Source organism: Alligator mississippiensis, chromosome 14 (genome assembly GCF_030867095.1).
Source record: "Alligator mississippiensis isolate rAllMis1 chromosome 14, rAllMis1, whole genome shotgun sequence".
NCBI classification, from domain to species: Eukaryota; Metazoa; Chordata; order Crocodylia; family Alligatoridae; genus Alligator; species Alligator mississippiensis.
In genome coordinates, this window is record NC_081837.1 from 34,910,910 (window position 1) to 34,936,405 (window position 25,496).

The 25,496-nt window shown below is 43.0% G+C and overlaps 2 protein-coding genes across 6 annotated transcripts; both read right to left on the minus strand.

The window, feature by feature from the left end:
- Positions 1–1,587: 1,587 nt before the first annotated feature.
- On the minus strand, positions 1,588–19,450 carry SLC16A4 (solute carrier family 16 member 4). Of its 5 annotated transcripts, none has more exons than XM_019492504.2 (9): positions 19,246–19,450; positions 18,592–18,713; positions 14,765–14,897; positions 13,389–13,532; positions 11,717–11,878; positions 10,356–10,931; positions 8,188–8,399; positions 6,911–7,004; positions 1,588–2,482 (listed from the first exon to the last, which is right to left on the minus strand). In XM_019492504.2, exons 1-9 carry the CDS (start codon positions 19,259–19,261, stop codon positions 2,331–2,333), a joined length of 1,611 nt encoding a protein of 536 aa, XP_019348049.1. In that variant the 5' UTR covers positions 19,262–19,450; the 3' UTR covers positions 1,588–2,330. The 5 variants fall into 5 exon arrangements, with proteins under 5 accessions (XP_019348049.1, XP_019348050.1, XP_059573355.1 ...); XM_019492506.2 differs by lacking the exon at positions 1,588–2,482 and adding an exon at positions 6,066–6,330; XM_019492505.2 differs by lacking the exon at positions 18,592–18,713 and having other exon boundaries at positions 14,751–14,897.
- Positions 19,451–23,382: 3,932 nt separating this feature from the next.
- Positions 23,383–25,138, minus strand: LAMTOR5 (late endosomal/lysosomal adaptor, MAPK and MTOR activator 5). The gene is made up of 4 exons (XM_006266206.4): positions 25,033–25,138; positions 24,889–24,950; positions 24,345–24,462; positions 23,383–23,577 (listed from the first exon to the last, which is right to left on the minus strand). The coding sequence occupies exons 1-4, from the start codon at positions 25,065–25,067 to the stop codon at positions 23,517–23,519; spliced, it is 276 nt and encodes a 91-aa protein (XP_006266268.1). The 5' UTR covers positions 25,068–25,138; the 3' UTR covers positions 23,383–23,516.
- Between the last annotated feature and the right edge of the window lie 358 nt (positions 25,139–25,496).

Consider the following 25,496-nt stretch of genomic DNA (forward strand, 5'->3'; position numbering starts at 1 on the left):
AGAAGCTTAATTATTTGTTCCTGTCATGGGTTTAAGACTGACTTGACCTCATCAAATCAGAGTGCAACATCTGATGCTACATCTGGAAATTGAATGGACTGACTTCTGGAAATGCTCATTGCCTGTAGATCTCATCATTGAAGATGTGAGTGCTTAGAATAGACCTTGGAAAAATTGCACATTTCCCAAATGCTGCAGATTTAAGGCCTAAATTCTCTCCTGGTATGAGCAGGCACAGCTGTTTTGAAATTATTTTGTTACACGACTGCAGAACTTGGCTGATTGCCTTTTAGTTCATTTGTTACCTACAACACTGCCTTGGGTTCTTTAATAAAGCTATATTTATATCTAAATATAAATATTATATGATTTGATTGTGTGTTTACCTTGGGAGGAAGATACAGAAAAGTATGTAATGTAAACACTCACTCACTCTTGCTTTCATGCTTGAAATAACCACTGACCTTTTTAAAAGAACATTTTTGTAATGGAAATAATTTTTTGTCATTTTCTAAAATGCTTGGTGCTACTCACTGAAATGGTTGCAGCTTAAAATTGCTGTATATTCTACATCCATTTAATAGGTTTCAAATAGTTGGTGATAAGGCATGAAACCAGTGTAGTGTGAGGAAAACCAAAGCATCCGTAAGAGGATTTTTCCCTTCAGAGGTGACTTTAAACATTTTCATGCTTCTGCTTTCTTATGGTGTCAGATGTGTCCAGCTAAATGTAAAGAATGGATGCTGAATGAAACTGTTAATGTTATGGCCAAGCATTTGACTTTAAATACAGGAAATATTTTGGGCATAAATTGGCTCAAATGTTAACTCTCGCAAATATGGAAAAGGGTTGCAAACTGATAACTAAGAAGTAGGAAGAAAAATCCTATTTCCCACATACTGAGCACACTGTCTAGAACAAGTAAAAAATTATGCTACCTCAGTAGACCGACTTAATATGTAGGTCTGAGTAAATGAGGTGACATGAATTTTTTTGGCCTTGTCTTTGAAACTGCATTTACAGACATGTCAAATCTCTTGTTAGTATTCCAATATATAATGCATGACCCAGTCACTTGAACGTGGGTTGTGGAGGAGAGTGAGTATGATGAAGAAGAGCATTGATGCGTGTCTCGAGAGCTGTTAAGTCTTCTATCACGTGACATGCTTGGAACAGGAGTTAGCTTGCCTGGTGTACCGGTCTTGTACCTTTGTTTGCCTGCTCATTGTTCTAGGTTGACAGCAAAAACTTTGGAGCAGGGTTTTCTTGTATTTAGAGTGCGTGGCACATCGAGGCCTCAGTCTTTGCTTTTAAAGCCCTAATATAATACGTCTAAAAACAAAAAACCATCTCACCTGGTGTACTTGCCCTTTTCTGACTTATATGGTAGCGCCGACTTATTGAACTAGAAAAAAAGAGTTGGTTTTGGTTTCCTTGTTCTCCTTACTTGAAGGGGTGATCTCTTTTACAGTTTTATTTCTTTTCCCAATTTTTTTCAAACGCACATTTGAGCTGCATGACTTCCTTAATGAAAAAGTACATCATATAATTGTAGCTCACTGAATGAATGGAAGACTAAACACCAGCTTACTTTATCTTAGTATATTTTTAATTAGCAGTGCTTTTGGTTACACGATTCTATATGCAATGATAGATGCAACATGACCTGTAGTTGGGAGCTATTAGTAGGTTGTATTTTAGCAGCCATGGTACTGTTCCTTTGTTGTTGAAAACAGTTATTTTGTTTCAGTTTCTTTGAAATTGCTTCATCTTTTTTTTTTTTTTTAGTACTTCCTCTGCTTTTTCTTGATCATTGTTCCAGATGCATACACCTCATAAGCAAGAAGTTCTGTTACAGCACCTCTGAAGATCACAGTTCTTTATCCTGAAAGTGAGTCTGTTTTTTACTGTTTAGGCTAAAATCACTGGTTATGTGAGCTGAAGAAATGGAAATGATTTTTCTAAAACGAAGGCTCTGACTAATGATGTTTAAATGTATTACATGTTTGCAAAAAACTGAAGCAGTAAAGTTAATAAAAGACAACTAGGCTTCCTACCAAACAGGATATTTTAGGAGCCAAAAAATGACTGAAATGCATGTTCACCTGGATGTTTTGAGTAAAACTTAAAACTAACTCAGTCCACTTTAGTTGCATGAAGCAATAACATTTAAGCAGAGTAAGTTAAATTGAGTCTCTGTCTTCAAACACAGCACTTCTCTTTAATCTTGGTGTCTTTTTATTACTTGGTGAAGAACGCCTCCTAATGTTCACTTTCTTATTGTACACAAGCCAAACTGTCCCGTCCCAACTGCAGCAAAACTTCTTCAGCTAAGCTGTAATTATGCTCAAACCATCTTCTTTTTTTAGCTTCCATTTCTGGGCCAGAGGCACAAAGAAGAAGGAAATGGGTGAAATGAGAGCACAGGTTCCAGCAAAGAGGAAGGAGCAGGCATATGTCTGCGTGTAATCGTACAGCCAACCTGGAGAAGATATAACAATTCAGTTATTAAAGCTGCTGGACTTCTCACCCAGGAAAAGCCTTCTAGGACCTCATTTTGGAACGTACAAGGAAAAGAAAAGATGGAACCTTACCAAGGAATCCTTCATAAATTCTCTTTAGTTTTCCTCTTCTCTTCCACAAACCTTTTTACTACAGAATGTTTACAACAGACCCTTAAGTACTTATGAGTTTTGTAGGCTTCCTTTGGCCAGAAAATGGAGAGAGATAATTGTGTCCACTAGACACATAGGAGACATTCGATTATATCTTTGCTATTTAAAATAGAGGGAAGATAACCCACAGGTAGACTCTACGACCACATGTGTATAGTCTCATTAACAAACTGACTGCTTGCATGCAAAAAGTGCTTGCAGGATTCATAATGTTAGGGGCTGGAAAGGACCCCTTAAGATCATCAGGTCTAGCCCCCCTGCGCTTGGGCAGGAAAGATTGCTGGGGTCAGATGACCCCAGCAAGGTGAGCATCCAGACGTTTTTTGAAGATAGCCAGAGTAGGTGACCGTACCGTAGATTTAATCCCAGTCTCCTCTCATACCTTTCTGCCCATAGGTAGGTTGGGAAGAAATATGCAGCAGTGGTGTCGTAACTGCTCCTGTTTCTGTCAACTACATGATGGAGAGAGTCTAGCTTAGTGAGTCTCAGCCAGGATGCTACAGAACCTTAGGGTGTCATTGAGCTTTGTCATGAAGTGTGAGAAGATAAGCAGATAAGCGCAAGCTCAGGTTTGCTTCTGCCTGGACAGTCTCCCCCCCCCGGAAGCAAGCAGTAGTATACAAGTTAGTGTTTGAAATTGGGCACTGCTCAATTCACACTAGTTTTAGAGGCCTCAAGTCCAAAAAATTTGAGATGGCTTGGGTTATGGATAGACAAGCAGGTATGACTATTTAAGATACTTGATAATCTGACTTTCCCTTCATCTGTGTTCAGAGTGTACCAGTAGATAGCACTTACTTCCTGTACCAGCTTTCACATCAGGTTTCTTAAGCAAATAATGTTGAGAGACTTGGATCGGAGAGATGTCTTAATGGGCTCTCTGCTCTCTTATTTGTGGGGGGAGGGAGGGTGGATTTTTTTTTTTTTTTTTTTTCAGTGCAAAATTCTGAAAAGCAGGGTCCCTGTAAATAATGTTGGTAAATCCTTGGTCTACAAGGAAACATTTTGAAGTTTTTTCAGGACATGCCTATGCTGCATTTGAAAGTACAGGCGTTAGTACTGGTCTTTCAGTTCCTTTTTCCCCACTGAGGGAACTAGGGTTTCCTGTATGCTGTTACAGTGCTCAGAGAACATTTTCTACAAACTGTCTCCTTACTTTTGGCTATAACTGATATGGAAAAAAATGCTGCTATCTAGTTTGTAGTTTTTCTGTGAAGCTTTTTCTCTTTGTCTTAAATGTTTGTCTTTCTTTTCCAGAAAATCAAAGCAGCATCCAGCAGCTGTCTCTTTACAGGATCAGCAGGTAAGTGGGCACCACTGGCCACTGAGCCTTCAAACCTTTGAAGCCCTGGAAGTCTAGCCAGTTACAGAGGACTTGACCATAAAGCAATAACGGAGGAGCCAGACTTACTAAGGAACATTTTTTTCCTGGTTATATATTTTCAATGGGTATTTTGTTGTTGTTGTGTTTTTAATGTATGGACTATGGACCGTAACATCTCTAAACCATGTAACATAGAGAATAGTTTGAGCTGGTGGACTTTTTTTTTTCTTTTTATTTAAAGTCTGCCTTAGGTTTAGAAATACTCAGTTTGTTAGGGGTGGTTCATCTAATCCAGTCAAAGGACAAACTTCAGGAGCTACCTCTAATAGTAGTAGTAATTTACTCTTTTTCTTTAGTTAACTTTTTAAAGTGCTCTGCTAGGAGCAAATGCTTCTGCAAACATTGACTTATTGATTAACTTCCAGCATGTGCAAGTTTCTGGCTTATGCAGCTGGATTTGAATGAGAATATTGTAAAGTTTCTTTTGGAGCATTTTGTGTCCAGGGTACAATGGTATCGCATGGACTTTCCCATCTTGTTTTCCCATCTGGGAGAAAGTGACATGCGTAATGGAAGGGGTTGGAAAAATGAGGCTGCTTCAATAGTCTTGCTGGTTTCATTGTCTCCTATTTCTGGTTCTCCCATCCCACTTATTTTGACAAGAGTTTGGCCAAGGACAGACATTACATTTGTAAGGCTACGTATGCTCTTGTAGCACTACAGAAGTGGAGGGAATAGGTGTTCATGCACCCTAAAGCACAGCAAACACGGAAGCATGACAAATTCCTGGATGAAGCAGGACCTCCCTTGTAATGCTACACACAATATTTGTACAGTGCACGGTAGCTCTGTAGGACATCTTTTGCTCCCCCAGCATCCTGCAATGCTCCACTCCTCCCCTTGTAAGGGAGGAAGGGGTGTGGTTGACAGTTACTCTGTGTAGCCCTGTGATCCTTCCCTTTTGGGACCAGGTTGTCAGTAACTGCGGGACCAAACCTGGGCTTGGGCTCACCTGTGTCAAGCAGAGCTGCAGTCCTGCTGGGAATGGTGGCTGCAGCGCTGCTTGCCACAGCCCAGGGCTGGAGGGGTGGCAGGCTCACTGACAGGCTCTCCTTCCCCTGCGGTGGAGAGGGAGCAGACCTACAGGCCTCAGCAGCCCCCTATGACTCCCTGGCTGGAGAACATGCCACTGACTGCTTTCACAGTGACTTTGTAGTGCTGCAGCCAGGGGGCTGTGCACATCTGTGCCTATTGCGCTACACTTTTTAGTGCTTCATAGTTGTGTGGCACTTTTATAGTGCTACAAATCTAACAGCTGTCCATGACCTTTGATTGCCAGGTCTGTAAATCTAATGCTTTAAGCCACCGAGGGCTAAACTTTCTGGTATGTCACAAGGTAAGCCCTGCCCTCTCGGCAAGTTCTACACCAGTCCCCGTCCCCTACCTGATCCATTGCACTGCTCTCCCAGCCTTTCCCTATGTTTTGTTCTCCCTGCTCCCTGTAGGATCTGCTCAGTGCCAAAAGAAGTGGCTGCACATGCTGCCTGTGGCACACTTGATGCACGTTGGACCCCAGCTTTAAGCAAAAGCCTGATTATAGATACAAAGTCAAAAAAGTGAATATGTTGACTAGTAGAGGCTTCAGGATTAAAAAAAAAAAAATCTTGTAAAGGGGAGAGATTACAAATAATTAAAAGGTGCAGTAAATATTGTCAGGTATGATGTACATTAAAAAGGAGGAAATACAGAAATATGCATATAAATTGCTAAGCGTTCTCTTAATTTTACAAAAAGCCTTATTAGAATAATTATACCAATATAGCTTTTTTTATGCAGCTGATATTGGCAAAAGGAGTTCTTTAGCCAGTATAACTAAGTCATTTCTTTGAACAGTATACTTTGTAATACTAGTGAACTTGCTGATATAAGTTACATGTAGTAGGGGGTTTTGTTGGTACAGCTATGCCTGTTAGGGGCATGACTTTCACAGTGCTAACCAATGTGGCATACATTAGTATGCTAGTAAAACATTATAGTGTAGTGCTCTTAGTAAAACACAAGGCAGATTGAGAACAAAGTGTTTAACCAGGCAAGAAAGAGCTGATCAATGGAGTGGAGCACATAAAAGAAACTGTTGGCACTTTTTTATCTTGTATTCTTAATACAGTAACAGGATAGCATTTATCCCCCGATGTTCAACTTTGCAGCAGTTTGGGAATAGCAGAAGAGTTTGATCATGTTTTCAGGTATGAAGGTAAGATTAAAGCTTCAGTGAGAGGACAGGCTTTGTCCTGGGTAGAAGCATCCAAAGCAGAATGCAGATTTTTCAGTCTGTGAGAACAAAGAACCACTTGAGCTTGAATTAATTGGTACATCAACCAAAATGCATTAAAGTAAGGCCCACACCTCTGTTTTTTGGAAGTGGGGATGGTGGAGCGGACAGCAAGTTTTGATTTCTTATGCTTGCGCCTAAATCAGGTAAGTGATTACTTTTATTTAGCAGTATGAATTCTAACTCTGCTCGAGATAGGAGGTAACCACTTAAACTACCTCTTTCACTTCAGAGTCTCTGCTCTTTGAGAAATAACTGCTCTTCCTAGTATTAGGCTCACTGCACTCCCTTTTTTCAAATCTTTTTTGCATTAAGCTCAACTGTAACAAAGGCTAAGCTGAAGCTATGAGCAGGGCATAATTATGGTTTGAGTTTTATTAATTAATTTCCTATTCATTTGTGAAACTGCTACAGCTTTTTGTAAGGAATTAGTTTTTTCTTTCAGATTAAAAAAAAGCTGTCATTAAGAGAACCTTTCAGTTTAGATCTTAGACTTCACTCCAGCACTGAGGTGCACCCAGAGGAACTAAGAATATGATCTATCAAGAGGATGAAGAGAAAATATTCCTCACGTATTACCTGCTATAGGAGGTCCAGCGATGGCTGCTATCCCAGCAAAGAATGAGGCAAATCCTAAGTAACTGTGGAGTCTGGGGACCCCTACAAGATCCACCTGTTCATGGAACCAGAATGATTATTTATATAATGTTCATTGTTCGAGTGCCAAGTGCTTGGGGCGGGGGGGCTACTATTTACTCTCAGAAAAGAGTCTGAAAGATGTTTGCTATGCTGGTTTCAAATTCAGCTTTGATTTTGTTTGATTTTGATTTGGTAAGGTGACTACTGAAAACATTAGGATGTTGGTTATGGGCTGTACATATGTTTTAAATTTACCCTCTTCAAAGACTTGAAGATGTATTAAACTCTGAATCCGTTCCTTGCTGAACTGTAGTGCAGATGTATATTGGTGCAAATCTTGCCCGTGTAATGTTACACTAGCGTGCCTTAACTAGTGTAGAAGTTGATTAAGTGATAATGCTGCATTCTGCACTACATATTCACAGCCTTTAAACTTGCCAGGGTTGCCTTAGGTTGTAAATAGGGTGACGATATAGATCTGGGATTCCTCCCTCCCTCACCCCCTAGCAGATCCCTGCCCCAGCTGCTACTCAGGAGGGCACCAAAAGGTGCCAAAATACAAGTTCACCTAGGAAGCTGCATTCACGCGTGTGTGCACATGAGCAGCCTGTGCTCACAGCAGCACTCTCATCCGACCCTACCTTGCCCCAGCCTAACCCTGCACCAGGCAAAAGGAGCGATGCCCAGCCAGCCCCCCACCTCCAGCCAGTGTTCAGGGGCAGCTGGGCTGGGCAGTACAGGTGGAGTGGTGCCAGTTTAGGACTTCTGTTTCCATATTCACCAACCGGCTGGGGCGGCCTACAAAATCTGGGACTGTCCTGGCCAAACTGGGATGTATGGTCACTGTAATTATAAATGAATGGGATTTACTGGAGTCATCCTTGTTTCTGTTAGAGAGGGTACAATAGATAATAAGCTATAATAATCACATCTAGAAAGACAGAAAGCAATTGGTTACGTTAGATGACTGGCATTATGTTGTGAAGGGAGTTCCAGTAATTTAGTATATCTGGTCTGTGAATGACTTTGCTTGAATGCTAAAGCAAATATAGTTTTAGGCTAATGTTCTCCAGATGTCTTGATGTTAAGATAGCTGTGTCCTCAGGACATCTCAGAGAAGTCAGTCATTTAAAATGTAGCCATAAGATTCAGAGTCTTTGCATATCTTTGTTTGAAAGTGCAAAATATTTATCATCTTAATGAGATTCTCTACTTACCAGCACAGGGAGCAGCAGACCCAGGTATCCACCGCCAAAAATGGAAAAAGCTACTGTATAGGTCATAAGTAATGGGAAAGAAGTAGCCAGCGGGCACAGCAGGTTAGTAATGCCACACAGGGTGAGGTAAGTCATATGATAATGATACTTCTTGGTCCAGTTCTGATCAGCAATCCACCCTGAGAGCAGCTGGCTTACTGTCTCTGTGATCCCTAGAGAAATACAGAAAATCTTGAAAGCTATAGCTAAATCATTTAGAAACTGTTAAAATAAACTTGGGAGGGGGGTGCTACTTCATGATAAAAAAATAAGTGCTATACTGGGTCAGACCAGTCGTTCATTTTGCCCAGTATCCTGTCTCTTGGCAGGAGCAGGGTTGGATGCTATGGAGCATTGAATCAGATATTTCTAAAGTGATCCTATCCTCTATTCAATACCCTTCCTGATATCCACCGCTATTGGTTTAGAGATGCTGAAGCAAACGTGTCTAACCATTCTGTTCAGTAGCCATTAATAGATCTGTCATCCATGATGCATGATGATTGTCTGAAATGCAGCAGATTTTGTATTCTGCAGTAGGGGTGTAATCACAGATTGAACAGATATGGGGAAAAGATAGTTTTAAATGGTTCTAAAACTTGAGAAGAAAACGTAACCCAAAATTCCTAATGGATTAGAGATGAGCTGTTCAAAATTCATCTTTGGGGTGAGACTCTCACAATAAATGAATGAGACTCTGTGTTCCAGTGAAGTGGGGGATACTGTATAGACTTGGCATTTTTTTTATTCCCCCTTTTCCCCCTCCCCTGCCTAGTTTCTTCTTTCATGAAGAAGCATTCAAATAAAAGGCATAAACCCAGGATAGCTAACTTGCTTTTATTGAACTGTTACTTTTTATATTCTAGTCTGGAGTCCAGAGAAATGCCAATGACTACTGCCTATATCCCAGTGGTTAGAAAATGCAGGATGAACACAAGCAACTTACTACATGCGTTCCTACCAACATTCTTGATACAAGATATCATTTGCAAATTAATTACTGTGTTCTTTATTTAGGAGTAAATGCCTACCTAGCCCAAATATCCTCTAACAGTCCAAGGATGCTGACTTCATTTCAGGTAAAATTTCCTTGTATAATAAAATCCTTTATAATGAGCAAGAATGAGCCATTTCTTAATGTGATGCGACTTGTACCATCTGAAACATTGTGTTTACACACCCCACAGCCATAGTTTGGTGTGTGTGTTTTGGTTTTCGTAAGGTGGAAGGCATTGTTCAAAACAGCCATATTTAAAAGCAGTCTGAACTGTGATAAACCTCGTGACTTATATACATCATTGCTGAAATCCTCGCAGTAAATGGTTCCATATAAATAAAGCAGTTCATGGTGGAAACTCATGCGAGAATAATTGAATGACCAATAATAGTGACTGTGAGGGCTTAGTAGTGACAAGGTAATGCCATAAGCCTTTAAAAAGTGTGTGCTTAAGTAAGTCGAGTTAAAATTGTAGTGAGAGAGAATAACAGAACTTTTTCCTCAAGTGGAGAAAAGTCCCATGATACATGAAATTCCTCCCTATGGTAAGGCCTTTTTTGTTTTCCCCCTTAAAGAAACTGATTTAATAACGAGATGGAGTTAAGATGCAGGCTGTTTTTCCAGGGTGGAATCCTTGCCCGTTAGAAGTATTGTATTCACTGCCAAAAAGATCAGGTTTTCACGGTGATTACAGCAAGAACTTCTTAACATTATAATTTTACCAAGCCATAACAGACTAGGTGAGTTCAAATGGAGATGGAGAGTGTACAGTGCTTAGCCTGCAGTAAAAGTTACAGGTGCTTTGTCTCCACAAAGCTAACCAGTTGCTTGGTTGACTGATTGATTTTTGTTTTTTGTTTTTTATTTATTAATCCCATATTAATAAAAGTTGCCTTAATAGAAAACCGAAATCTTAGCGGAGACAGTAGGGGAATTCTAATTGTAGTATACAAACCTAAAGGTTTATACACATAAAGGGTTGAGGAGACTTGAATAAGGAGCTTTGGTACTTGATTTAAAAAAAAAAATAAAAAAATCAAGCTTTGGCTAAATAGTGGGAGCGGGGGGGGGGGGGGAAGTCTCTTGAAGGTAATAGACATTTGACATTCTTTTAAAATAGACTCTAGCTTACCAGCCACTGAAATGAGGTAGGAGGCACTCATGTTGTCTATGCCCAGCGTTCTGGCTCTTGCTGCTAGGTGGAAGGTGGGAATGAAGTAGGCCAGCTGGCTGAACAGAAAAGACCAGGTGAAAATGCAGAAGAAAGGATCTTTCAGCAGGGAGAGATGGAGAAGAAGTTGCTTGGAAGGAGCACACTGGGTCTTGTGCTTTTCCTTTGCCCAGTGGAGGTTATTACAGCTGCTCTCAGTCTTTTCGGCTGGATCTGAAGAGTTGCTGCTGGGGGGTTCTTTCTCAGGCCCTTCCAAACCAGTGGAGTTTACTGTAACTACACATCCTGCAGTTCCAGTTGACTGGCACTTGCTTGTAACAATGTAGTCTTGCCCCAGTCCGCCCTTCAACTCCGTTTCTTTGCTGCTATTTTCAGCACAGTGGTCAGTGACAGCTGCTGAACGTTTGTCGTGTGTTAGTGATCCATTTCCTTTATTTTTACAAGGAGAGTCTTGGGAATATTTGAGGTTAATAGGGCGAAGCAACATACTTGAAGGCACAAGGTTTAACATGATGCCTCCAAATATCAGTAATGTACCTGAGGAAGGGGAGGATAAGTTTCATGAATGTCATTGAAATGTGTACCATGATCATTAATATTAGGAAACATTTTCAGAAGTGGATGGTGGTATTTGTCATGCTGAATACACTAAATGATTAGGTCAGAGAAAGATCTTTCTTTTATAGGAGTCCTTTTGCTTCTGTTGCCTCCATAGCTGAAATGATTTTCTTTTTGATTCAGAATATTCTAATTTCAAATAGATGCACATTTCAGGTAGGAAACCAATAAATAAAGAATGCTGTTCAGTGCTACTGTCCCACTAAACGGGAAGGGAAGATGCATCTGTATTTCATATATAGATAAACTTATATATTACCTGTAATGCATACTATATTTGTAAAAGTTTCTCCTGCTTGTTCTGATAGAAATGTGGTTCTTATCTCATCTGGCAACTTTGTTGGCAAGTAAAATGATGTTATCACATGAAACAGAAAGTTTAACAGGTAGAAGAGGAAGATTTTTTTTTAGTTGCTGTTTAAGAATTTGGGGTGCTTAGTTTTAAATGCCAATTTAACTTTTAATGATTGATTAACAGTTTGGAGAGTGAATCTTTTGGTGAAGAGGTAACAATCCAGGAGAGGACCGGTTGGCATTTCTGATTGTGTCGTCAAAAGGGGTGAGGAGCTTGGCTTCTCTCTAACCAGGAAGAGGCAGAAAAGCACAATTCTGCCTTAAAGATTATTTGGGTAGGGAGGAGGGTATGCAATGCTAATTAAATAGTGGTGAGATGAATGTGTTGAGAGAAGTGAAGCCCTACTCACCTTGCCACCCATATATGTCTATCAGAAGTTGAGTGAAAGGTGCCAGTACAAATGTCAATCCCATTCCTGACCGAGCAATTGCAACGGATAGAGCTAGTCGCTTCTTAAAGTATCTGGCAGTCATGACAGCGGCAGTTTGATACAAGCAAGCAAAACCCAGCCCTGAAATAAAAGCAGAAACAAAATATCGGTGCCCAAAGAGTTATTTTTGTGGGACTGAAAGTGCAGAGTAGACTTTTTCTGCTGCTGTTGAAGTTGCAGCAAAGTGGGTTTATATTGGATATCAGGAAAAACTTCTTTACTGTTAAAACAGTGAGATAATAGAATTATGCCTAGGGAAGTTTTGTGGACACTTCCCTGGAGGTGTTCAAGAAGAGGTTTGACAGCCACAAGTCATGGATGATCTAGGTGTAGCTATGCCTATGTTCTGCTATAGGTATTTCCCATGCTTTTGGGCTATGCTGGGGGAGGGGATTCTTCTCCCTTTTCCCGCCCCCTGCTGCCCTTTTTAAAGTCTTCCTTGGAGATGTTGTGTGTTGGCTGGAGGCTTTGACTGGGGTGTGCCAATGCTCTGGATGTTAAAGCCAGAGGCTCCTGGCTAAAGGGTCTGCTGCGGATCTGACTGATGCCATATTTGGGGTCAGGAAGGAATTTTAGGTCAGATTGGTATGAAATGTGGGTGTGTTTGCCTTCCTTGGTAGCAGGGAATGTGGCCTTCTACCTGGGATCTCTTGAGTATATATTAACAACCTTTTACGTGAGCAGGATGTGGGCTTCTGTGGTCCCCCTGCTTTACCTGTAGCAGGTCAGGGGTATAGGATGGTTTGGATAGGGCTGATCCTGCCTCAGGCAGGGCTTGGACTAGATGACCTTTGGAGGTCTTTTCCAGCCTTACTTTCTATGGTTCTGTGGCATAAAATAAGAAAACGACTTCACCCTTTCAGCCCCAGAAAAATAAATACATATTTATATATATCATGATATGATAAATACACAGGTAAAAATACATCATCTGGTTTTTAGGATCTTTTTCTCAATGAATTAGCCCAACTGAATGGATTATATGAAGAGGATAGTTCCTTTGTTTTGGAGAACAAATGTGGCATACAAGGCAATGGCCAAACTGGGTCCACTTTTAGTAATTCTTTCTAGAATTGGGATCGTGACTTGAAAGTAGTGGTCTCTGGAAACCCATGCAAACTGCAACGTACTTGTTTCCTCAAGATGAGTGGGGTGAAATCATGGCTCCAATTTACTGCCATTGAGTTCAATGGGATCAGGATTTCATCCAGGGCATTTAGAAACGGGCTTCTTGTAGGTTGCTTGTTCTTTACATTGAAACAATTAAAAAGGCCAGGATGTACAGCACATTATCGTTTAAAAATAATAAATAAACCTGAAATGTATTTACTTGTTCTGACAAGTTAGCTGGCATTTGGCATTCCTGGAGTGTAAAGCTTTCAGGGAAAGGACTATAAACATTATATGTTTGCAAGGTATGGGCCAGAATGGATCCTTAATCTTGCCTGGGGCCTTTGGGTGATTCTGTAATATAAACAAAGACATTGGGTGGCTACATGGATTGACAGTTAGTTGGTTTCAGTATAAACTCATGAAAATTATTCCAGATGCCTTTTTTGAACTACCTTGAGCAGTAGAAACCTAGACTCACCCAGCAGAAGCCCCATAGACACACAGAGGAAAGAGATGCTAGTCGCCAGTGTGCTGATCAGGCAGCCACTCCCAATTAGGCCTGCCCCAATGACAGAAGTTAATCGCTCTCCCAGCTTCTCTGCAGTTACACTAGCCAGTGGGCCTGGAAGGGAAAGGAGGGGAAGTTACTATAACAAAACAGATCTGATATAATGTTATGGATACTAAAAGAGCTGCTATTCAAGGCTAAGAATGTTGATAAGTAACCTAGTTATTAAGGCTGCATAATAAAGCATTTCACTCCCTCAATGAGTTATATGTTATTTGGTAGGCTCTGTGGGTAGAAGAAAGAGGGAATTAATACAGTCATGTTGCTATTAGTTGCTAATAATTTCTGTTGTTGCCCTGGAGAATTTGGACAAATCTGATTGATTTGATTTGATCAGTCAATAGACAGAACTGCAAAAACCAGCATCCAGTTTGAGAGTGAGAGAACTGATTATTTCATCTCAAGAGAAGTGTGATGGGATGAGAGAAGGGGTTATTATACTCAGTGACCAGGAGGGGTCAGAGTTTGCCTAGTCAGTTGTACTTGAGAAAACTCAAGACTAGGTTAGAACTGAAGAGCGCAGCTTAAATATTTTGGAGGGTAGGAAGGTATATAGGCCAGCACCAGGCAAAATAGTATCTAGGATAGGATTATTATTTTTTGATTATGCACTTGTCAGACCTGCAAAGAGAGCTTGCACTCTGCTCTAAGAATTAACATGGAGAAGGAAAATGGTAATCAACTATCAAGCATTCAGATTGAAGGCTTTCCTTAACCAGTTTTCCCTGTGGATGGCATCGCTCAACTGTTATAGTGGACTATCTAGTGGTGGAAATGATTGTTTTGTTTTGAAGCATTAAAAAAAGAGAATACCCTGAAATGCATCAGATCTACTATGACAGATCCTTTCCAAAGAGATAGTGACCCAGAGACTAGTTGTGCAAACTGTCTTGTCCTTAAATTTCCAGAGCAGTGGTAGTGACAGAGGTATTAGTGTAGACAAGAGCCTGCCCATGATCAAATAAGGGTTTGGTTTCACAGGTGTAGAGACTGAAGTCTGCTCTTCCACAGATGAGCATTAATAGTATATATTGGCACGAGCCTCTCACTTGAGCGAACAACTCCATGCCTGAAGAGCCACTCAGAATCCATCCCCATTTCATCCTGGGACACAGCATGCCACCAAGTGTTCAATCACAGACTGCTGTAGTTTGCAGTCTTCGCTAATCTAAGTGAACTAATCTTCTTTCCTGTTAGCCAGTGAATATTAAAAAATGGGCCCTTAAAATTGAAAGGCCCTTGAGCTGTTTCCTGGTAGGTTGTTAACCTTACAGATTCCTGCTGACCTCCTAGGAAGCGGAGAGAGGACATGATGGAGCCAATCCAGCTGATCTTCTCTGAAGAGCCTCCAATTTCTTCTTGGAAAACCACAAAGAAAATTCCAAAAGTCTTTAGCATTCCCATCACAAACACGTTTACCTAAATTCAAAGCAGATTGAAGTGAGGTGTTACTCGTTATACAAAACAGATTCCTGGCCATGTGTCTTGTTTCTGTTCCTCAGTACTGTGAAACCTTCATGTGGCAGGAAAAGAGGTCAAGACAAGGGTGGGGGTAGGGGAGAATTCCCACTTTCTCCCCACATGTACACCCCTTGGCTATTAAATAAGTAGGTACAGTATGGGGATAGGACAGGTCTTCTGAGCCATTGGGTAATGTTTAGTGTCAGACGGGAATATTTAGCACAGAGGGCTAGTGTGTGATGTATTCAGTGGTGAGGTGTCTAACACGTGCATCTGGAATTTCAGATTCATCAAATTCTAAAGGGGCACTGACACACATCTGGGCGCTTTTCCAACCAAGAGCTGAATAGCTTTGTGCCTTGAGGGTTAGTTACATTTCAGCCCCTTTTGATAAAGTGGATCTGGCGTTTCTAGGACTAGTTTTTGTTTAAAACAAAAAGATGTTCTTGTCACGGATAGCACTGCTAATTCTCTGAAACCTCACTAGTAATTAACAGACTAGCAAAACAGGTTAGTGTTTTAGTGGTGATAAACTCCTGGTTCTCCATGGTTAGAAGCTGTTGTGCTGTTAGGGCAACAGTGCCTTAACTTCCCAGAATTGCTTTTCTAGTGGCTGACTGAACAGAAAAAAAGTGGTCTTGTAACTTACTATCTAGAGCAATGATTCTTAGCTGGGGTGCTGTGGCATGCCAGGGTGCCATGAGATCCCTTTCACAGTGCTGTGGCACCCAGCCCCTATGGGAGGAGGTAAGCACTCCTCCCCTGCCCCCAGTCTGGCATCCTATGTCTCCTAAAGTGCTTTGGGGGCTGCTGTACCCCACATGCTCCCCGCAGCTCTCTGTGTTGTGGATAGTAGGGCTGTGCAAGGCTTAGGACCGTGCTTTGGATCTGGAGAAGCTTCAGATGCTTTGGCGTCCAAAGCAGCATGTCCGGATCAAAGCACTGGCTTCTTTAGGCTTTCTGAAGCGGTTCAGAAAAGCTTCGGAGATCCGGCCATAGGGCATAATGGGGAATCAATGAAATATCTGTAACTTGGGTTTTTTGTCTGATTTGAATGAAACGTATAGGGGTGGTAGCCTCTGCTGAGAGCATGAAGCCTGCCAAGTTTCAAGAAGATTGGTGCAGGGGTTTGGGGGGAACTGCACCCCAAATTCTTGAAAGCAAAACTCATGTCACGTGTACGTGTTAAGCCACAGTGGGGTCAAAACTACAGGGATGATGGCTCTTCCTGAGGCCATGAAGCCTGCCAAGTTTCAAGGTGATGGGTGCAGGGGTTTCTAGGAAACTGCACTTCAAACTGCTGACAAGCAAAACTCATGACTTAGGTGACACTGTGTGTGTTAAGGCACGGGGGGGGGTGAAAACTGCAGGGGTGGTGGCCCCTGCTCAGGCCACAAAGCTCACCAAGTTGCAAGGAGATCGGTTCAGGGGTTTGGGGGGGACTGCACCTCAAGCTGCTGACAGGCAAAACTCATGACATGGATGACCCTGTGTGTGGTAAGGCGCAGCGGGCTGAAAACTGCAGGGGTGGTGGCCCTTGCTGCGGCCATGAAGCCTGCCAGCTGTCGAGATCAGGGCAGGGGGGCTCTGAGGCCCTGCACCCCTAGCTGCTGACAGGCAAAACTCATGACATGGGTGCTTGTGCAACTGACTCTCTCTGTCTTGGGCCAGTTGATTGTCTGTATTGATTCTTTCCTCTCCTTAGTCTGTGGTTTTGTAGGTGTGAATCATTGTTAATTAACTCATTATCTAGTAGCTACTAGTAGCTAGGTCATGTGTATTGAGCTGGTCCCTGGGTGAATCATGATTGATTGGTAACTGGTAACACAGAAGCTTAGCAGCCAGGCCTGCAGTAATTCCTCTCTCCCCCACCCCGTGCCCTAAGACAGACACAGTTACACAAGCACCCATGTTATGAGTTTTGCCTGTCAGCAGCCAGAGGTGCGGGGCTGCAGAAGCCCTGCACCGATCTCCTTGACAGCTGGCAGGCCTGCAGCTGTCACCCTGCTGTGCCTTAACACACACAGTGTCACCCATGTCACGAGTTTTGCTTGTCCGCAGCTTAAGCTGCAGTTTCCCCCCCAAACCCCTGTACTTATCTCCTTGAAACTTGGTGAGCTTTGCGGCCTGAGCAGGGGCCACCACCCCTGCAGTTTTCACCCCCCCCCATGCCTTAACACACACAGTGTCACCTATGTCATGAGTTTTGCTTGTCAGCAGTTTGAAGTGCAGTTTCCTAGAAACCCCTGCACCTACCACCTTGAAACTTGGCAGGCTTTGTGGCCTCAGCAGGGGCCACCATCTCTGCAGTTTTGATCCCACTGTAGAGTAACATACATATGACATGAGTTTTGCTTTCAAGAAATTGGGGTGCAGTTCCCCCCAAACCCCTGCAGTGATCTTTTTGAAACTTGGCAGGCTGCATGCTCCCAGCAGAGGCTACCACCCCATCCAAATCAGACAAAAAAAGTTATAGATATTTCATTGATTTCCCCATTCTGTCCTATGGCCGGATCTCCGAGGCGACTGAAGTTTCGGAGCCATTTCAGGCGGATCAAAGCGAGAAACCGGTCCGGAGCTCCAGATAAGATCCCTGCCATCCAAAGCAGCCAGATCAAATAGCTACTTACTCGCACAGGCCTAGTGGGCAGGTGGATGTGGGGTTGGAGTTGGTTGTGCTCTACAGCCTGGCTCATCCCCTCCTCTCTTCCCACACTCCCAGAGCTGGCAGGTGGGACTGCAAGTGCAAATGGCTCTTGCCAACATGTGAGACCTCAAAGGAGCAGCCTCTGCAGAAGGGATGCGCTTGTCCCCTCGGGTACAGACCAGGTGCAAGAAGGGGACAGATAACGGAAAGAGCAGGGAACAGCACGCCAAGGTCCTGCCCTCACTGCTCTTACCCTGGTACCAGATAGATCAGGGGTTCTTAGCCTCAAGGTCCCACTCCATACCCTTTCTGAATTTAGATTCTAGCTCAGCGATTCTCAATGAGGAAGGTGATTTGGAGCTTGAAAATCACTGATCTGAAGAATGGGTTTGGAAATCCAAGATGGATGGTTGCTATCCACAGTTCGTGTGTTTTGGGCTGAGTGTGCTGTAGCAGTGATAAGCATATATGTACTCCTTGGGATGTTGATGTTCAAACTGCAGGTAGATTTTCGTGGAGTTTTGCAAATTACTCCTATTACAGATTACAGGTGAGATCTGTGGCTGCTATAACTTATGCCCCCTTATGGCAAGACAGCCGTTAAAAGAGTCTTCAAGCAGTCTAGCAGTACTAGGCAAACTACAATCTTTGCTGCTCAAGTGTGTATTTCTGTAGATTAGTGGCAAAAACCACTAAATCCAACTGCTGCTTAATAGAGGGCAGAGATTAATCCGCTCAGAACTAGTTACCCATTTCCCTGTTCTGGGCACAGTCTCTACCTGTATCATTGCATACCAGTTGGCCAGACTCATCGAAGTAGAAGTCCCTCCCTTCCTTTTCATTGTTTAATTTCTGCCATGAATTTTGATTAAATCAACCCTATGCATATCGCAGGCTGCCTTAGTGTATGTATATGTGTCTAAGGAGCTCTGGGTGAAAACATCCACAGCCTCTGAAAGCATTTCCTGCCATGAGGATGTAACTCCGTATGGTCCCTCTGCTTACCAGAAAGAAATGAAGCACTATCATCCATCCCCACCCTCCATCCGGGGGTTCTGTGGCTCGGTACTCCTTTTTCTTCCATGTTGATGTTGGCTGCCTTTCTATCCCTGTTCCTTTCCTTTCTCCTGTAAATGAGAATTTGAGGAAATAATCACCCCTCACCTTATTGAACAGGCTTCCTAGTTTAAACACTCAGGGTTCACTTTGATCTACTACAAAAACACGATCTAACCCTGCTGCCTTCTTCACCAGTCTCCACCACAGTTAACTTGAGAAACAGTATTGTGTCCTGGATCTCAAGAATTTTTCTGGCACCGGAAATCATTGTTGTTTGTTTAGGAAGAGGGGTTGAAACTTGCACAGAGCACGGGCTCTGTAGCAGATCTGGCACTGGAATTTGGGTCTTCTGTCTCCTGCCACAGCCAACCATTCAACAAAGATGTCTACTTGCATTTTAAAGTCTGTCATATGTTGTGCATATATACAAATATGCATTCAGCTTCTACCAGGTACAGAGAGCCTGTTTCACTAATTATAGCTCTGCCCATCTCAGTGCTTCTATAAACCTCTTTCTCCCTCTCCCCTTGGATCTGAGGGAAGCAGTAAGACTAGGAGCTGAAATAGTGCATGTGTTATAACCTGAAGCTTTTCTCTTACCGTCTGGATGATTCATGATGTAAAATCCTGCAAAACTAAGTGGTTCACAAAGAAAAAAATCTCATTTGTTGTTGGGCTTAGAATCCTGGGTTAGCTCCTTTTTGAGTCTGTTCTGTAATTTGTCTCTAGCTGCTGTAATGAATACAGGGCTCATTCTTCCAGAAGGAGCTGCGAGGCAGAGCTAGCAAAAAAGTTCAAGATGCCTGAAGCACTGGGACCTTTTAGACTTAACCGTTACCCCGCCCCTTGGGCAGTAATTTGATTCCTTGGCTACTTTCAGTTCTTTCAGGCCCACCCCTTCCCTGGGAACTAGTGTTTTTTGGTGGGTTTTTTTTTTTTTTTTGCTAAAAGCATGTCCTGATTGGAGGAAGTTTTAAATACTTAGAAACGCTGGTGAAAACTGCAAGGAATGGTTTGGGACTGGGTACGAGGTCTTGCTTGTTAATCACTACACTCACTAGTGGATGGCATCAGTGGGTTGAAGTCAGCTTTCAATATGAAGAAGAGTGAATGCGTAGCTGTCCAGCATTTTTTGGGCAGACGAGGTTCTTTGGGTAAATGTTACATCTTTTATTAGACCAATTAAATAGTTAGAAAAATTGTTCTTTGCTAGTTTTCGAGTACAAACATCCTTCTTCAGGCAGAGGGGGAGTCTCAGTAAAATTTCTGTTACTATTTGGTAGCCAATTTTACTGTGAAATAGCAAGGTAAAATCAGCTGGAGTGGTGGTATAGCACTGATCTTGTCTAGTTAGTGTGCTCAAAACTAGAAGAGCACTGTCTCTGCTAGCATTTTACAGCAGGAGTAGCTAATTGTGTATTAACCTGCTGCATTCTTTTCATTGAGCATTTTCAGTTGCCTTGAAAACAACAGCTTCAGAGCTGGATCTTATTCCACCCATTACATGGCCAAGTCTGATCCTATTCTACTCTGCTTAAGTCCCTGAAAAATAATTAATGCAAAGGTGTGTGGATCATGCTCCTGCTCACTGCTTTTTTAAATTTAGTTTTAAAGCAATGGCGTGTTAACAAAGATGGGCATATTAACTTTTTTTTTATCAGTGACTTGGGCAGGGTGGAATAGGTTCATACTTAGGCATTTAATAGATGGAATAAGATTTGGCCTGAAGTGTCTGAGGATGGAGTAGACCGATGCTGCAAACAGTGGATGGGAGCACCATGAACTGGCATGGCAGTCATTAATTAACAGTGGAGATGGACCTGCCTTCGCCTGCAACCCTACAATGTATTGCAGCTGATTTCATGTCACTCTGAGGGAAGTGCCATGAGATTTTTGTACAGTGATTTGTAGGGCTGTGCAGCTATAGAGGCTTCTAGTGGAAGAGGCTCAGTAATTCCGGCTTAGAAGAGTAGAAATCAAAGAACAAATGTAGAAGGCCCTCATTGTAGAAGACTTGCCCAGTCTCTGTTGTGCATAGCCTGCCTTATTCCTCCAGGCATCTAGTCATCCCTCTGTGCATAGATTGTGTGCCCAGCCTTCTGTTTTCATTGGAAGTCCCAGCCGTAGAGTCTATCCAGTCAGGGATTTGCTAAGCAAGCTCAGCTGTACTGCTCTTGTTAAAATTTACATCATGCATATACCACAACTCTTACTCAGATAAGAAACAGCTGGAGAAAGGGGTGGTGTTCAATTTAAGAGCAAGCTTAAAGGAAAACAATAAGTATGCTTTGAAAAGCACTAAGATAATTGCTGTAAAAATGGTAGGGCTACTGTAGCATGAGGGAATTGATAGTGAGAATACAGCTATGCATCTTATCCATTGTTTGAAGCAAAATGTACAAGCCATTTTAGGAGTGACCTCATGAGTTGCATAGGCAGACAGGGTTCTTTGTGCCCGAAAGCTTGAAGAACAATTTTTCCAACTATTTAGTTGGTTTAACAAAAGATATCACATTTACCCAAACGCCCTTCTTCAGGCATAAGGAGAGTTTGTTGGTGTGTGTGCGCACACGTTTCCCTGAGTAGAATAGAAGCCAACGTGCAAAATGCATTTGCATTTTCACAGACCTGCATTTTGCATATTGGCTTCTATCTACCCAGGAGAGCAGGCGCGTACCAGCAAACTCTCCCTATGCCTGAAGAAGAGCGTTTGTGGTCGAAAGCTTGCAAAGAACAATTTTTCCAACTATTTAGTTTGTCTAATAAAAGATATTGCATCGGCCCAAATAACTTTGTCTGCCTGTGTTCTTAGATCAACATGGCTACAACCAGCACTCCTCATGAGTTACAAACTTCCTTTTGATCGTCTGTCTCTGGTCCTATGACATTCTTTATTCTTCTTGGCACAGTGGCCAATAAAAAAGAACCGCATTATACGTCCACACTTTATCTCCCATTGATAAAATGGACTGACACTTCTGTAACTTTGTTCTTTTATAGTTTAAGAAAGAAAAGTCTTCACCAATAGTGTTGTCAAGATTAGTGTTAAGTCTTTGAAACCTCACTGGTACCTAACAGCTCTGATTTGTTTACTGGTCTGATATAGGAAACCAAATTTTAATACAAACGTTAGCAATTGTTGTGCTGTTAGGCTAAGGTGACTCTGACCCTGTCTCGGACTTAATTGATTCACTGGCAACCATGTAGACACTATAACCTATTGTCTAGAGAATAGGATTGGAGGTGAAAGGCAGCCTGATATTCAGTTTTGTTTTGGGCTGCAGCATCAAGTCTCTTCCCCTTTGATAAACTTGGATACAATCCAAAACACTAGTAATATTAACTCCCTACCTGGGAAGTTTCAGTTAATGCTTGTCAAAGTGCCTTAATAAAATCTTTGGCCCAAGGGTTCATAGCAGTGAAAAGTACATACATAGCAGTCACGTAGACATTTGGGAATATACCGGTGAAAACGTGTGGAACCTGTAATCTTTCAGGTTTCAAAGGGGCAAAGTGCAGGTTTCTTATGGATTCAGTCCATGCAGATCTGGCCCCTGGTGACTATAAATTAATAAAATACTTTGAAAACTGAGAGAGTGGCTTTCATTTCTACTCAGAAGTTGGGAAGGGCATGATGCTCAGAGCTAGATAGAGAAGGCAGCAGTTCCATTTAGTCACAGTTAACACTATATTGCATGCACCAAATTTAATATAAACTTCTGAAATAAAGTACCAGAGATGCTTTTTAGGTTAGTTCTCTTTAAGAATCATTATAACTATTAGTCCTGACTCTAATAGTTGCAATTATCTTTTTGATAAAAGTTGAGGGAGGCAGGGGTATAACATTTATTCAAGGTGATGTTAGTTGTCTTGTTCCCCCAATACTGAGTAGGCAGTAGTGAAGATGAATTAAATAATCCTTTCTAATACTGATTTTAAAAGATGAAGCATTGAGGCTTGTACTTCCAGCTTTTTATTGAGTCACTTTCAGGTCAAATATGATCTCATGTCCAACTTTCAATATGCTTTCACTGTACACAAGATAAGCTTCTATCTACATTTGAACAGCAAAGGAAAAGCTTTTTACAACAACTCTTCTCCTGAAGTTTTCAACATAGGGTTGAGGACTAGAACCTGAGTGCACCTTCACATGCAATCAGTTATGTTTGACAGGTCTGTTTCCAGTCCAAACACAGTAATGCAACAGCTAGAAACCTTAACTAAAGTTAAACTTTAATCCAAGATGTTTCCAATACAACAAAGCTGTCTGCCTTTAACTAGACAAGATTAAAGGTTTCCTGTAAAGGGACTTGAAGAATGGGGCATGTGCTTTTTTGACTTTGGTGTCAAAAGGCAGCCTGAATGAGTTTGATTTCCCCGCCACCCCCTAAGGTACAGAAAACAGAACTTATCTTCCCAAAAAGTTGAGGGACTGCTAATAAGCAGGAAGTAACCTTCCCTGAAAGGAAGGAATAGTGACTCCTAAGCTTCTGTCTTTCTCTAAAGTGTTAGATAGTGGTGTACTTCCACTTCACCTACCAACTGAAGTGTTGAACTCACTGCATGTGTTCTCACTCATTGGATAAATGAATAAATGATGTAAGGCCACATACTATACCTTTTCATTACAGAAGCAAAATAAGTGAAACCTCATTTTACACTTGACAGTACATGTCCTGTAATGTGCTGGAAATTAAAGATGCTGACCGATATACAGTAGCAGTCTAAACACACAGGAAAGTTACCAAGCATTTAATAGTTGGCCCACGTGTAGTTTTACAAGCACATGCTATATTACAGAGGGAGGTAGGAGTCCAACAAGCAGAAGTTGTTGCAAGGGTGTCGAAACAACCAAGCAGACTGGTGAAAGGTCAAGATGCCAGTTTGTGCACTGCTACAGTGATGCCATCGTGCTTCTTGATCATGATGTTCCTGAAACAGCAAATATTTAAACAGTTAGAATTTTCCAAGACTAGTAGCTCATCTCAAAACCAGTGCTAGAAATGCCTTTAGGTTTAGCATATGCCGTGGCGTGTCAGAGGCAAGATTACACATAAGATCTAATGAAAGAAATACTTGGCTTGCCATCTTTACTAATTACATCATTGTAGGATACATAACATTTCCAAGAGTCTCCTTGCAATTCAAAGTTTGGAAGTACCTTGGAGTGTTTAGGTGGGCTGTGAAGGCAAGTCTGTCTACCTAACTTCCTTTGTAAAAATTGATTATAAACAGGAACATAAGCACCATAGCATTGCTTCGGTAGTCATAAATACAATGCAAAAGTGACACTAGCTGGTCATTCTAACCACTTCCAAAAAGCCAGCAGTACAGTTAGAAACAGGAATGGGGGGTGCATCTCAAATGAGCATCCAGTGATTGTAAGGACACATGGGTCTCTCGCAGTCTCAGAAGATGCTCATTTGAGACCCCCCCCCCCCCCCCCAATTCCTAACAAACAATCCCTGGATAAACTCAAGAGAAAGGACAGGAACAGTCTCTCGATGTTCCCTTGGCGCAGGCCCTGCAGGAGGTGCCTCTCGCCCTGTACCTCCTTCCAAGCGGCGACACACAAAACTTAAAAGCCACCTGGAGATGAAGGAGGCAGTTCTAAGATCCCAGTCCCAGAAGCGTTCGAGCAAACCAAGGAGGAAAAATAAAAAAAAAACAGCAACAAGGATGGACACCCAGACACTCACCCATGATCCGATTCCAGACACACCACAGGGATATCAGTGGGGTCTGAAGTTAACTTGGCTGCCTGCTGAGCCAGAACTGAGATCACCCCTGCGTGTTCATCAGAAAGCGTCCCGCGACCTGCAGGGCACGAGAGAGATCTGTATCCAAGTTCACCAAAACAAGTGTCTCGACAGCAATCGCCAATCACACCTGCTTTGTACTTCAGCCGAATGTCTTCCCGAACTCGGCCGTCTTCCGCAACATCTCAAGGACACCCAAAATGATCTGAGAGCTGCTTAAAGAAGTGCTGGCCAACGCGCCCACGCTCCCCCTCCCCCACCTGAGTTGGGTCTGAAGATACTTGTGCTTTAGTAGGGTCAGATCTCCTGGGAGATGCAGGTGCTCGGGCTAGAAGCAGGATGCCAAACGGAGCGAGCCCGCGGGGCTGGTGCTGGGTCTGGGGCGGGGTTTCCCTGCCCAGCACGGGGCTGGCGGGCAGGGCAAGCATCTGCCCCCTGGCACGAGCCAGGCGCCTTATGGAAACGGGGGGGGGGGGGTACTCACAGCCCAGGTTCAGCCCTTGCGAGTCCGTGCACAGCACGCCCACGACGGACGGGTTCTTCATCCTGCGGGGCAAAGCCACAGCTCGGTCACTCGCCCGGCCCCGACCCGCCTCGCCCCCGGCCCCGGCCCCGGCCCCGCACGCACGTGTCCTCCAGGTGCTGCTCCAGGGCCCCCTCCATGGCGCCACAGGCTCGGTCACTTCCGCCCCGCTCAGCTGCCGCCCGTCACGTGATAAGCGCTGGAGCTGCCGGACGGGTGCTGCGGAGCCTCAAGATTCCCCGTAACGCGAAAGGTGTAGAGGGCGGGATTTGCCAGCCGTGCTGCTGGAACTGAGGCTGGAGCGTGGGAAATGGAGTCCAGCGGACGTGCATGGAGTCGAATGAGGGTGCATTGAGGCAGACCAGTGAGGGGTGCAGTGAATCCAGTGAGGGGTGCACTGAGAGGTGTACTGAGTCCAGAGAGCTGCGCCTCCCCTCCAGGGCTGGGGGTGCCAGGGTTGGGGAGCTGGGGGCGGGGAGCAGCTGACCCCGCTCTGAGGAAGAGGAGCCCAAAAGCTCCGCGCGGCCTGGCTGCCTTCATCCAGGGGCGAAGCCTGTGTAGGCGCCGAC

Coding starts and splice junctions, on each gene's coding strand:
- SLC16A4 (XM_019492504.2), bottom strand. Junction 14,898..18,591: donor TAGTGCTTCATTTCTTTCTG/GTAAGCAGAGGG, acceptor CTTTGAATTTAG/GTAAACGTGTTTGTGATGGG. Junction 7,005..8,187: donor GTCTGCTGCTCCCTGTGCTG/GTAAGTAGAGAA, acceptor TTCCATGAACAG/GTGGATCTTGTAGGGGTCCC.
- LAMTOR5 (XM_006266206.4), bottom strand. CDS start 25,067: ATGGAGGGGGCCCTGGAGCAGCACCTGGAGGACAC. Junction 24,463..24,888: donor GCAAGGGCTGAACCTGGGCT/GTGAGTACCCCC, acceptor CGTGCCCTGCAG/GTCGCGGGACGCTTTCTGAT. Junction 23,578..24,344: donor TGTCTGGAATCGGATCATGG/GTGAGTGTCTGG, acceptor TTGCTGTTTCAG/GAACATCATGATCAAGAAGC.